Source organism: Eretmochelys imbricata, chromosome 14 (assembly GCF_965152235.1).
Source record: "Eretmochelys imbricata isolate rEreImb1 chromosome 14, rEreImb1.hap1, whole genome shotgun sequence".
Classification (NCBI taxonomy): Eukaryota; Metazoa; Chordata; order Testudines; family Cheloniidae; genus Eretmochelys; species Eretmochelys imbricata.
The window spans coordinates 52604628-52618973 of NC_135585.1; the positions used below are offsets into that span (position 1 = coordinate 52604628).

The 14346-nt window shown below is 51.2% G+C and overlaps 1 protein-coding gene across 1 annotated transcript in view; it reads left to right on the forward strand.

Annotated features, from left to right (window-relative positions):
• The first annotated feature begins 1573 nt into the window (after positions 1–1573).
• LOC144274627 (uncharacterized) overlaps positions 1574–14346 on the forward strand; it is a 31791-nt gene continuing 19018 nt past the window's right edge. The window contains 8 exon segments of the mRNA XM_077833614.1: positions 1574–1742; positions 3341–3654; positions 4748–4804; positions 4928–5024; positions 8426–8514; positions 9180–9306; positions 12075–12173; positions 12535–13729. Coding sequence (XP_077689740.1) covers positions 8443–8514; positions 9180–9306; positions 12075–12173; positions 12535–13729 — 1493 coding nt within the window. The 5' untranslated portion in view covers positions 1574–1742; positions 3341–3654; positions 4748–4804; positions 4928–5024; positions 8426–8442.

The window sequence follows — 14346 nt, forward strand, 5'->3', positions numbered from 1 at the left end:
AATTTTTCATTCTAATTTTTTCTTCTCATTTTTAGAGCAGATGTTTATTCTGTTCAATCATCTGACTTCCACTCTGACTGAATTTCTGGCCTAGCGTGAAAACTTTGTTTTGCGTCAATCCACCAGTGCTGTAAATATTGGTGGTCAGACCAATAGTCCAACTAATTTAGTATCCTGTCTTGTGACAGCGGCCAATGCCAGGTGCTTCTAAGGGAATGCTCAGACCAGTCAAGCACTCATTGAACCATCCCATTGTCCACTCCCAGCATCTGGCAGTCAAAGGACATGCAAAGAATGGGCCTGCATCCCTGATTATCTTGGCTAATAGCCTATCTACTTATCCTGAGAGACTAATCAAATTCTTTGCTAATATATACCTTATGCCAGATGGTTGATGTGCGGTATCATTGCAAAACTTAAGACGACTTAAGACCTATTGACTGTGTTTAGCCAACCTGTATGACTAGCACAATGGTAATAACAGCTAATAACTGGTGTTCAGAACACCACAAGGCCAACAGCTAGGGCCCTTCGCAGCTCTCAGGAACTGCTCAGGGTAAGAATTCGCTGCCCGCCGCAGCAAGAGGTCCAACCTTGCTTCTAAGAAGGCCGTCGGATGAGGCTGATTCCTACAGCTCGCAGTCTCACAAACCCACGGTGCAGCAGCGACAGGCCCAACGCTGCTAAAAACGGTATTTCCAGCAGCCTCCTCACATGTCAAACCGACCTGATCGCTTTCTGGAACAGCGGAGCAAGCCCACAAGCGGCGGATGGGGTCTGTCTTGCCCCGCGTACGGCTTTGGACTCGGTCTCCCTCGACCTTCTCACAAACAAGCGAGGGAAAGGACAGCTCGGCGGGCAGGGCGAGCAGTGAGACGGGCCCAGCGAGCGGGGCTCCCCGGGGCCGGCGGGGGAGAGGGCTCTGCTCGGAATCGCGGCGGCTGCGAGCGCGGCCCGGAGGCCAGGGGCAGAGGGGGAGCCCGGAAGGCCCGGACAGCAGGAGCGACGGGGGCAGAGGGGCAGAGGGCAACAGCGCCCGAGCAGCGACGAATCCGGCAGCATCGTGGGACAAAAGCGGCTCCGGACACTCCGCCCGGGTCCGTCGCGCCGGCCGCGAGCCCGTTTCTGCGCCGAGCCCTGCCGCAGGCGCCGCGGGCCGAGACCGGGCTCCCCGCCGGCAGCGGCCGCCCCGGGGAGCGATCTCACAGAGCCCGCCCGGCTCGACACCTGCCCCCGGGGCACGTTCCGACGCGGGGCAGAATCCGCCCCTCGGCGTCCCCGGGAGCCCCAGCAACGGGCCGCGGGGGGGCGGGGGCGGGTGTGAGAGGCGCCGGCTGGGGGAGGGGCCGGAGAGAATCAGGCTGATCCCGGCACCTGCCCTGACCGAAGCGAGAGAAGGCGGAAGCGACCCGGGGCCTGCTGGGAGATGTAGTTCCTGACTCTCCCGCGAGCGGAAGTGACGTTTTATCGGGGAGGACGAGCCGGGCCGTGCGCGGCCGTTGGCGTCTCTCCCAAGGTGGGGAAACGCTTTGTGCTGCTCGAGCTCTGCGCATGCGCAGAAGCAGGTGGGCGGAAGTCGCGCGTGCGCAGGGGCAGAGCTCACCGGCTGCTGCGGGACCGGGCTGAGCGGCAGGGTCTGTGCCGGGGCGACCTTCATTAACCCCCCCGTGCCCGGCCCGCGCCCTGCTCCCTTGGGGCCGCCCCGGGCCCTGCCCGCCCCGCTGCCGAGCTGCCGCCTCCAGGTACCGGAGCGAGCCCCGGGGGCGGGGCGGTGACGCTGCCCCAGTGTCCGCGGGGACCCGGCATCGGGCGGCGCCGGGACCTGCTCCCGGGGGGGGCCGCGCCCGGGGGGGCTCGGAGCTGCTGTCCCAGCTGGAGCCCAGCGCCCCCCGGCGGGGTCTGGACGGGGCAGCGGGTTAAGGGGCGAGGCTGGGAGACCCCGACCCCGCGGGGCCGGGCTGGGGGGCCGCTCTCTGCCGGCAGCAGGGCCCGGGCAGGCCCGGGAGGGGACGGGGGCAGCGAGCGGCCCCCCCCGGAGGCGGCCCGGCCCCAGGCTCGGCCAGGAGCTCGTTCCTCCGCGGGGCCGCGTCCTGCCGCACCTGGGAGACGCCTCGGGGCTGCCCAGCCCCAGGGGAGCCGCAGCCAGGCCCTGCCCCGCGCCGCCGGACCCGGGGGGGCTCCTGTGGGGGGGGACCCGGGGGGGGCTTGAACGGTCCCTGTGCAGCCTCAGGAAACCCCCGGGGGAGAAGGGGGGGCGGGAGTTGAGTGAATTGGATCCTTTCCCTGCTGGTGCCTCTCACACCCTGATACAAATTCTCTCCAGTTCTTCCCCTTTTCTCAAATGTCAATTTAACATCTCTGGTGTGGGGGATTTTCCCACCCATTTTATCTGCCGCGATTTGTCTGTGTCTAGGTGAGAAATTGTTCCCTGAGTCGGTGCCCAAAACATGTCTGCCCCTGGAGTGCGGATGGGATGAGACGCCTCTTCTCTGCCAGGGTGGGGGAAGGGAGGAGCACGTGTTCCCCATGGAGACTGCCCAGACTCCGGTTTCCCAATCCCTCTTGCTGGCCGCAAACTTCCAACACAGTTGCCCCCAGTTATCAGTTGACCGTCACCTGCTCATTCCCCATTGCTGCCCCTTTCCCTCACCCAGGAAGCCTTCCAGCTCCTCCTCCTCCTCTTCTGCCCTCTTAAATCGCCTCCTCAAAGGGCTCCCTGTTGCCAGTGTGAATGGTGGCAGACTGGGAACCATCACCTCTGTTTATGTATTGCACAGTCATATAAAATTCAGTCAAACAGTCCCCCTTTTCCAACTAGTTATTTCATAGCAATGTAACCCTTCTGTCCGTCAGAGTTGGCAGCAACAAGGGCCGGGTTCAATATCTAGGGGTTCCATTCCAATAACACTGCAAACCGGCTCGAGCCCCCACCCAGTGACCTGGGACAAATATATACCACCCCCGCTGGGCACCTCCAAGAGGCAATACTTCCCCTCTCGCAAGCACATAGTCTGAGTGTAGCAAAAAGCCTTTTAATAACAGAGAGAAACTATGTGGCATTATGTTGGGGAAATACCACCAACAGGATTCATAACACAACCCATGAGCAAAAAACCTACCCCAAGCAAATTGGGGCATGCCCTTTCCCTTTGGTTCTTGAGTCCAGCAACCCCAAATCACCCAAAGTCCCAAAAGTCCAATGCCCCAAAAGTCTCTGTCTCTGGTCAGGGCAGCCCCAGAGTTCAAAAGTTTATCTACAGAGCTTTACCTCCCAACCTGGGTGGAGATGGGGGCGGAGGTAAGAGGCACCTTACATGATCTGAAGCTGACCGCCCCACAGCTCCATAGGCCTTCGCTCCGCTCCACTAGCCGCCCCACGAACTGCTTCGCTCAGCTCCACTCTGCGGCCCACATGCAGCTCCGCCGTCCCCCGAACTACTCCACCAGCCGATCCACGAACTGCTCCGCGGCCCACCAGCCGCTCCCGCCGTCCCACAAACTGCTCCACCAGCCAATCCACGAACTGCTCCATGTCCCACCAGCCGCTCCCGCCGTCCTATGAACTGCTCCACCAGCCTGTCCACAAGGCACTCCAGCCGTCCTGCAAACTGCTCCACAATATATCTTCAGACTCCCCCACTACTTAACACAACGGTCAGTGATTTCAGCTCTTAGTCAGTTCAGCTCTTTGGTGAATTCAGCTTGTAGTAGGGGAGCCTCAGTGCTGGTGCACTATTAGCCCCAAGTGAGCTCAGCAGCCTGTAACTAGATTTCTAATGAAATCAAAATTAGCTCTGATATTCCACAGTGGAGAGAGGAGGAAGTGCAATTAGCATGTAAGGCCCTCACCAAGGGGCCCATGCCACCAAGTTATTAATACTTATCCCCAGCCTCTCTCCAGTCACAGAGTTTTGGAACCCATGACCCTTGCCTAGTGAGTGCTCCTTAGTTGATGGTGAGTCCCTCCATCATAACAAAACGCCAAGTACGGTTCCAAGCACAGTTCCCATAATCAGGGTAATAACAATTTATTCTTCCTGCCCCAATAACAGAGACACTGGAGATTCCCACAGCAGCCAAAGTGACCATTTGGGCAGCTATGGCCTCATTCTAGACGGGGTGGATGTGCCTATGCAAATGAGATCGGCCCCTGAAGTTCTTTTCCACAACTTGCCACCCCTCACCACCAGATGTCAGGATGGAGCTCATCCTGACACTGCTTACATCCTCCCCCCAGCCGAGAATTTGTCGTCCCGACAAATCACACTCCCTTTATACCAACTCATTGGTTTCCTCCAAAGGGCCTCAGGAAGCCTACTTTAGCTTCCACAAGCCTGTGTGCTAAATGTATTGGCTCCTCACTAGTCACCTCAGGTGCATCATAAGTTAACCGTTTTACTGGTCTTATCACCCTGTCTCGTCTATTAAGAATCTTTGTTGCCGAGGTAGGGGGAACATCCTCTTGAGTGACGGATGGAGAGGCTTCCTTTGAGGGTCCCTTGGCTACTGGCGTAGGCCCCTGCACTCCTAGTTCTAACGCTGGAGGGTCCAAGGTGCCCAGGACATCCTCTACCTGTCTGTCCCCATTGTCCAATAACCTGTGTGTGTCATCACAGGGGGGGCCTCATCAGCGGCACAGGGGTGTCAGAAATGGGCCTAAATAATTCCGCCATGGGGTTTAGGGCGGAAGAGGGAAAACTCTCGTTTGGTTCAGCTGATCGAGACAGAAATCTTGTCTCCATCCCAGGATACACCAGGGTTGTGTCTTCCTCCTCAGACTCACTCTCAGATGTGCAGAATAGGGGTAAGTTAGCTGCACGGGGCCCGCTGTCTGTGTTGGATGGCGGCTTTGGTCTAGCACCTCTGTTCTGCCCAGCTGCCCTGTCGTGGCCCATCTCATAAGGTGTGCTTACCAATTCCCCCACAGGGAGCAAAAGGTTTCTATGCACCGTCTTTATTTGCCCTGGACCGTCTTCAGGTTTGATCTTGTAGACCGGCAGATATCCCAGCTTTTCCATCACCAGGTAAGGTATTGCCTTCCGTCTGTCAGCTATCTTGTGTTTACCAGCAATACCCAAATTTCGCAGCAGGACTCTGTCCCCCGGCTGGAGCTCCTGTGAACGCACTCTAGCATCATATCGATGTTTGTTGCAGTCTGCGTTCTTCTGAGCCACAGCGGTAGCTAAGTGATAAGCATCCCGCAGCTTTTCTCTTAGTCGGGATACATATTGCTGATGAGTTTCATAGCTATCTCCATCCTCTGATACACCAAAGCAGAAGTCTATGGGTAATCTTGGTTCTCACCCAAACATCAAGAGATATGGGGTGACTCCCGTAGCATCGTCCTTTGTGGCATTGTTGGCATGCACCAGAAATGCGACATGCTGGCTCCACGTTGCCTTCTGCTCTGGTTGCAAAGTTCCCAACATATCTAATAGGGTTCGGTTGAACCTCTCTGGCTGAGGATCACCTTGGGGGTGATAAGGTGTTGTCCTAGACTTTTTAATTCCTGCTGTCTTCAGCACCTCCTTCAGAAGGTGACTCTCAAAATCCCGCCCCTCATCAGAGTGTATCCGAGCCGGAAATCCATAGACTGAGAAATATTTGTCCCACAATACTCGAGCGACGGTGGTGGCCCTCTGATCATGTGTGGGATATGCCTGTGCATACTGTGTAAAATGGTCAGTCAGTACTAGAATGTTCCCAACATTCCTCTTGTCTACCTCTACAGACAAGAAATCAATGCATACCAATTCCAAAGGTTTGTTGCTGGTGATGTTCTTGAGATATGCAGCCCTCGCGGGCAGAGTTTTCCTTTGAACACATAAAGCGCAAGTCTCACATTTCCTGCGAACATCTTCAGCCATTCGGGGCCAATAGAACCTACTATGAATAAGTTCCAGGGTCCTCTCCATCCCTAAATGCCCAAAGTCATCATGCAGGGCCCTCGTGGCCAGGGCTCTGTACTTTTTGGCAGTACTAATTGTGCTCGTTGTTTTTGTAAAGGGTCGGTGGTCATTCGGTGTAGCACTCCCTGAATCAGTTTTAGTTTGGTCCATTCTCTCAATAGTAGTTTACCCTCCGGGTTAGGTGGGACAACCGCAGCTGGGCTTCGCCCCTCCCTTTTGGCAAGTAGTGTATCACGAATGTCAATATCTTGCTGCTGGGCTTCTTGCCAGTTAGCCGCATTGAGCATGGGCAAAGGAGATTGGTCCAATGCAATATAGTTCACTGTAGCAGAAGGCATGCATTCAGGGCGCAGGCCCAAAGCTTCTGCAACACATCCCTGAAGGCTCTCACGGGCCTCTGGCTCTCGGCGACTCACACTGCAAATAGCTCTCACTCCATCTGTGGGTATCACAGCAACTTCTGGAGCCTGCAGACGCCTGGAAAATGCATCTGCATCTACATTGCTTCTCCCTGATCGGTACTGAATGCTGAACTCATAGCTAGCCAAGGCGGCCACCCATCTCTGCCCTGTAGCATCCAGCTTAGCACTTGTTAGCACATAAATCAGTGGATTGTTGTCTGTCCACACCTGGAACTGAGCACCATACAAGTAGTCTCGAAATTTCTCAGTGATGGCCCATTTAAAGGCCAAGAATTCCAGCTTGTGGGGGGATAACGAGTTTCACTATCAGACAATCCTCGGCTGGCAAAGGCTACAGGTTTACGTTTGCCTTCCGCTTCCTGGTACAGGACTGCTCCCAGACCCTCCAAACTGGCATCAGTATGCAGGATAAATGGTTTGCTTCGGCCAGCAAAAACTAGGACTGGAGCATGAGTTAGGCAAGTAATGATTTCTCGAAAAGCCCTTTCACATCTCTCATCCCACCGTGCCCCAAATGGTTCAAAGGGGCCATAGTGTCTCTGCACAGGAGGCTTTGGGGACCTCGCCTTATTCTTGGTCTCAGATTTCTTCTTGCTGGACTAATAACAGAGACACTGGGGATCCCACAGCAGCCAAAGTGACCATTTGGGCAGCTATGGCCTCATTCTAGACGGGGTGGATGTGCCTATGCAAATGAGATAGGCCCCTGAAGTTCTTTTCCACAACTTGCCACACCTCACCACCAGATGTCAGGGTGGAGCTCATCCTGACACTGCTTACAGCAATATAAAATTCCCTCTGATCTTGGTGTTTTTCTCTCATGTTATCAATTACTTAGTTTATGACACGTATTCTCTGCAGATCTCAAAGATTGTTATGAAATACCCTAAACATTTGCCCCACTTTTTCTCTAGTTGCCCATTTCTAATTGAATATGCCCTGAGATTTTCTTAGTATTTTATAATTAAGGGAGACAGGGAAAATCTCAGATTTACACCTTTTTTCAGATTCTTCAACATGGAAATAAAATGTTTGCAACTGTTGCCCATTTCCTCTGTATTCATTTTTCAAATATTGATGTGAAATACACTCAGATTTTACCTCCTATCAACAACTGATATAAAATCCCTCTGATTTTCCACTTTCCTCTCTCTAATTTGCAAAATGGCAAAACGGGAGGAGGGGGGTCCCAGGCAAAGGGCATGGCAGAGGCTCTGGGGGCTGCTCCTAAATTTGTGCCCCGATTCCTTCTCCTAGATCTGGGGTGTGAGGGAGGTGGGAAGGGGGTTAGCACTGCTACACAATGACCTCTTCCACAGCACTCTGGACTCGTCCTTTCTGAAATCTGGTTTCATTGAGACCATTGTTAATCCAGAGTCACTGTATGGAAAGACAAGGAGTGACTCCAGATGAACAGTGGGGCAAATGAGATTAGCAATTCTCCCTGTGAGGAGGTGCTCTCATTAGCTGCTCTCCCCAGAGAGTTAAAGGATGGAAGGCTGCTCAAAGGCTCTGTCCCTCTCGCCTAAGGATATTGGGGTTCAGCTTCCTGGGTCAGATGCTGCAGCCTCCATGGTGATCCGGGAGACCAGCTTGCTGCTACCCTAGCGGGGCTTCTGTGCTGGGAAGTTACCTTAATTAAAGCTTCTTCTCTGCCCGGCCCAGGTGCTGACTTTCTCCAGCTGGTACTAGCCCCTTGGGGCAGATCTGGGCTCTGTTAATACAAATTTTGAGCCACAAACTTCAGTAACTGAAAGACCTCAGGGAAAGTGCTGGGGACTGGCAAGAAAGTGACTCTGCACAAACAGCCCCTCCTCATTACTCCTCCCACTAGCAATTGCCAGGAGAAAATCCAGCAGTGGGATTGCAAAGTTATGGGGTGGGGTGAGGGAGAAGGGAGGTTAAAAATGTCTCTGTGGGCTTAGCCTGGCAGGAAGGGCCAGGTCTACACTGCAATAAAGAGATCAAGCATTTTTCCAGCATGGCAGAATCTAGGATATCTGTCTGCAGGGAAAGGGCCCTGGGGGAATTCTGATGTGAAATTAACTAAAGCCTGTTCTGAAACCCCCACAATTACGCTTCTCACCCTCCCAGGCTGCAGAACGACGTCCATGTTTCACGCCAGCTCCTCCCATCCTCCCATGGGACGGGGAAGAGAAATGGCTGCAGTGGAGCCAGCTCAGGTAGGGATTATTGGGGAGTTTTGGGTGGGTTCCTTCTGGAGGGAGGGGGACAGCAAATACACCAGAGACGGGAAGGTTTGCACAGTCTGGTTTGGAGGTTGGACCGGGGCAGGAAATCCACAAGGTGGAGAAAGGGAGGAGGACAGGGGGTGGCAAACCTGCTGGGAGTTATTGAATAAGTGGCCTAGATTCTGGGACCAGACCCATGAGGTTGGGAGGTGGAAATGCTCTAATTTGTTGAACAGAAAATAACCCACCTACATGGGGCTAGGAAACCTAGCCAGACTCATAGTGCGGGAGCCTGACCCGACTAAGCGGTGGGTGCCGTGAGATATGAAGGGGGCACCCACCAGTCAGGCTTAGGGGAGATTCCCCTCCCTTCATATCCAGCTCCTCACATTGAGGAGCGTGTTGGACTTCCTACCAGGGAGCTGTCCCTGGACCCTGCTAGGGGCTCCATCTCCTGTATCAGTCTGTGGCTAGTAGGTGTGTGATGGATCTGGTGGGAGAGAAGAGAGGCTCTCTCTTCGTTCCCTCACCCTGGTGGTTCCAGGATGCTCTGAGCGAGGTGGGGGTGATCCACCCAGAGCTTCCATTTGATTGGCTCCTCTCCCACACAAATAGTGGGGCAGCAGGTACTGAGTGTTGGACTTTTGCTCTCTCAGGGTCTGGTGACCTTCGAAGAGGTGGCTGTGTATTTCACCAGGGAAGAGTGGGCTCTGTTGCACCCTGATCAGAGAGTTCTCTACAGAGATGTCATGCAGGAGAACTATAAGAATGTGACCTCACTGGGTAAGGATTCCCGTCCCCTCAGTTCTTGGAAGGGGAAATGAAGAGATACGGTTCACGCCACCCCCCAGTGGCATCTCTACTCTGTCCTGTTTCAGCATCACCCCAGTATGCCAGTCACACACACACGACCAGAGACCTTCCCCTGCTGAAGAACACTTTGGGAACAGAGCAGAGGAGCAGTATCGCACAGTGTCAGATATCTCTTTTTGCTCAAGTAAAGTTAGGTCCAGCATAACCAACAAAAGCTTCCTACCCCCGGCCTTCTCGGAAACCCTGAGCCTACTCCACCCGAACCAGAATGTGCTTGGGGCGCAACAAGCAGGCTGCTGGAGTCAGAACTGCTGGTCCAGGGCTACTTATCACACAGACACTCAGTGCGTCCTTGAATGCTGGCTGGGGGTATCCAGACAGGGGAGCTCCAACAGCAGAACATTGAATCTCACCCAGGATTACAGATGACACAAGTCCTCACTGGTCTGGATTGCACTGCAGCGTGTGAAAATGGCTTATGTTTGCATTGAAACTTCCTGAGACATGGAGAGTCTTGCTTCTCCATCCGCACATGTAATAGCCACCACCTCTCTTCTCTGCAGGCTCCTTGGATTTTTGAGTACCTCATTGTCACATGACACCGATTCTTATTTTTCACATTCTGCTTTTCTAGACTAATTAGCATCTCTTGCTCCTGAATTATAGCTTCTAATTTCCCAGTGTTCTCCACACCCAGGTATTTTCCTACTCCCTCCCGTTACACTGTGCTCATTAGATTCCCTAGTACATAAGAGCAGCCACGCTGGGTCAGACTAAAGGTCCATGTGGCCCAGTGTCCTGTCTTTCGAGAGTGGCCATGATTTTATAGACCTCTCTCATATCCCCCTTTCGTCTCTTTTCTAAACTGAAAAGGCCCAGTCTTCTTCATCTCTCCTCATACGGAAGCTCTTCCATACCCCTAATCATATTCAAGATGTGGGCGTACCATGGATTTATAGAGAAGCAATATGATATTTTATGTCTTCTTATCGATCCCTTTCTTAATGATACCCAACATTGTGTTTGCTTTTTGACTGCCTCTGCACCTTGAGTGAACGTTTTCAGAGAACTCTCCACAAGGACTCCAAGATCCCGCTCTTGAGTGGAAACAGCTAATTTAGACCCTATCATTTTCTATGTATTGTTGGGATTGTGTTTTCCAATGGGCTGCAATACATGCTATCCTGACATTTAGTACTGCTGAGCTCCTGCATTCAGTAATATCCCTGACCTTTCCCCCAGAAATGTGCATTTTGCATTGTCCAGCACAATGCTGAACAATGCAAACTCATACGAAGTCTGTCATTTCTTCAGCGGAAAATGACATGCACCAGCCTCATTATTCCAAATGGTGTTTCCAACCCACTTTAATCCAAACACACTGGTTAGATAATACAATAAAACCAAATTGTTAACTACCGAAAAAAAAAGATTTTAAGTGACTAAAGGTAATGAGGCCTAAAAATCAGAATTGTTTACAAAAGAAATGCAAGATAAAACACAAACTAACATCTAACTTAACAAGCTAAAACGGATTCAAAGCAAATGTTTCTCTCTCCATATGCTGAGACAGACTGGTGGCTGTCCTTTCAGCCAGGACGCCCCTAACCCGCCCCTGCCGCCCAAGTACACTTCTTCAGGAGTTGTCATGAACAGAGGGAAAGGGGGGAGAGAGAGAGAGAGTCTCAAGTATTTTGCTCACCTCTTTTTATAGTTCAGTCCTGTGTACTAGAAACAAATTCCGTTCTCAGCTGAGTGTTGCTGACAGGCTGTCTGTTGTCGATATGAGCTTCAAGTGGTCCCTTTGAAGGAATGTAAATGTCTTCTTCACACCTTCCCACTTCCGGAGAATAGCTATTTGACCAGCTGTTTGCCTTGCAGCCTCTGAGGGAACTGGTCTGTGGGTGTTCCCCAAAATTATAACTTTTCAGTAATATCATACATTAAATCTCATATCTTTACTCACAGTAAACTTGTGTTTGGGGCACAAGAAGTATAAGCCACATGGCAAAAGGCATATAAAGGGTAGCTGCATCATCTCCATTTTGTCTTCAATCCCTCTTCCTACCTCTGGAGCAACTTCTCTACAAACTGAAGCCTTGAACAAAGGACTGAATGACCCATCCAAGCTGTGGATGTGTTCCAGATGGACTTTCAAGCCACTAACTCACCAGTACTGCTAAGAACCTGATATATAGATTTCAGAATGAACCTGACTGCTTTCCCATTTCACTTCTTTCTGTCTTTCTTTTGTTTAAATCTTTAGTTTAGATGCTAAAGGATTGGCTGGCAGCATGGTATTTTGGGTAAGATCCAAACGTATCGTGACCTGGTACTGGTGGTAACCCCTCGGGATCAGAAGAACATTTTGTTTGTGAGCAGAGTTTTTAAATAACCTCTGACTGCAGTGGACCTAGGTGCTGACTGGGAGTCAGAGAACTGGAATGCAATAAAGGGGGCTGTGTGATTTCTTTTTTCAGCTTCTTGGTAACCACTGTGGGCGATGAGAAGCAGTTTGTGACTGGTCGGTGAGTTTAACTTCAGTGTTAACCACCAGTTTGGGGAGGATATGCTATCCCTTTTTCAGCCTGCCCTGACCTTGGCCTTTTCAGTGAGGGACTGCCCCAGGCACACCAGCTCACACTAAGCACTGAAGTTAAATTAATAGAATGTTTGTTTTTTTATGACAAAGTCTTGTGACATCAACTGAAGTCCTTTGTTTTCTTTCATCTGAGCAGGGTTTCCAATTTCCAAACCCGATGTGATCTCCCAGCTGGAACAAGGGGAAGAGCCATGGGTCCCAGAGAAAAGAGAGATCCTGAGAGCTCCCTGCACAGGTGAGGAAACATTAAGCCAACTCAGAATCTATAAGTGCCTGAAGGAACGATCTGTGATGCCCTACAAAGTCTTGGGAGGTGTCTCAGTTCATTATTGTCTCTAGCAGGGGTCGTATCTTCAGGGTAAATATAGCTCATGGCTTCCTATCGATCCTAGCAGACACCAGGCAGAAGTTTCCTCCCTTCCCCCTGTGAATTTGGATGGGATGTGAAGGCAGAATTGATCCCCCTCCTCTCTCCTATTTGGTGGAAGAGTTTGGGGGAGTTGAGTACCTGATTTTTATTTGACCCCTCTTCAGCACTTGTTTTCGTTTGGTCTTCCTCTTTCCATCCCTGTTTGCGATTTCTCTCTCTATCACAGCAGGTGATGCCATTCTTTGTGAGAAGGAGGTGCAGAATTCTCAGCAGGAAAATGTTGAACAAGTGGATAAACACAGAGAATTATCGCAAAGATGGAAAAGGAATGTGTCCAGGAGTCATGAGCAGGGAAAATCCTTTGCGATTCATCACAGACCAGAAAGAGAGCAGGGAAACCAGCCATTGGAGAAAATGGGTAAATTTATTTCCTGTCGGGTAACTCAGCAGGGCCTCAAGGAAACCAGAACCCAGCAGGAAATCCTCAGGAGAAGGAGGAAAAATACATGCAGTGAGTGTGGGAAAAGCTTCACTCAAAGAGCACGCCTTTCTGAGCATCAGAGAATCCACACAGGGGAGAGGCCCTATGAATGCAGTGAGTGTGGGAAAAGCTTCATTCAAAGATCAGGCCTTTTTCAGCATCAGAGAATCCACACAGGGGAGAGGCCCTATGAATGCAGTGAGTGTGGGAAAAGCTTCATTCAAAGAGCACACCTTTTTCACCATCAGAGAATCCACACAGGGGAGAGGCCCTATGAATGCAGTGAGTGTGGGAAAAGCTTCATTCAAAGATCACACCTTTTTCAACATCAGAGAACCCACACAGGGGAGAGGCCCTATGAATGCAGTGAATGTGGGAAAAGGTTCACTGGAAGCTCAGCCCTTTCTAAGCATCAGAGAATCCACACAGGGGAGAGGCCCTATGAATGCTGTGAGTGTGGGAAAACCTTCAGTAGGAGCTCAGCCCTTTCTAGTCATCAGAGAATCCACACAGGGGAAAGGCCCTACAGATGCAGTGAGTGTGGGAAAAGCTTCATTGAAAGATCAGCCCTTTTTCTCCATCAGAGAAACCACACCGGGGAGAGGCCCTATGAATGCAGTGAGTGTGGGAAAAGCTTCATTCAAAGATCAGGCCTTGTTGATCATCACAGAATCCACACAGGGGAGAGGCCCTACGAATGCAGTGAGTGTGGGAAAAGCTTCATTAGGAGCTCAGCCCTTTCTAATCATCACAGAATCCACACAGGGGAAAGACCCTACGAATGCAGTGAGTGTGGGAAAAGCTTCACTCAAAAATCAGGCCTTTTTTACCATCAGAGAATGCACACAGGGGAAAGGCACTACGAATGCAGTGAGTGTGGGAAAAGCTTCTCTCAAAGATCAGGCCTTTTCCAGCATCAGAGAATGCACACAGGGGAGAAGCCCTGTCATAAATATAAAGAGAAGTGTAAACACTTTTAAAATGCCTCCCTGCCAGAGGAAAAACCCTTTCACCTGTAAAGGGTTAGGAAGCTAGGATAACCTCGCTGGCACCTGACTAGAATGAGAAATGAGGAGGCAAGATATTTTCAAAGCTGCAGCGGGGGAGAAACAAAGGCTCTGTCCTGGTCATGCTTTTGCTGGGAACAGAGAGGAATGGAGTCTTAGAACTTAGTAAGTAAGCTAACTAGATATGCCAAAGATTCTGTTTTGTTGAAATGGCTGATAAAATAAGCTGTGCTGAATGGAATGTAGATTCCTGTTTTTGTGTCTTTTTGTAACTTAAGGTTTTGCCTAGAGGGATTCTCTATGTTTTGAATCTGATTACCCTGTAAGGTATTTACCATCCTGATTTTACAGAGGTGATTCTTTTACTTTTTTCCTTCAATTAAAATTCTTCTTTTAAGAACCTGCTTGCTTTTTCATTGTTCTTAAGATCCAAGGGTTTGGGTCTGTGTTCACCTTTGCAAATTGGTTAGGATTTTTATCAAGCCTTCCCCAGGGAAGGGGGTGTAGGGTTTGGGGAGGACTTTTGGGGGAAAGACGTTTCCAAGCGGGC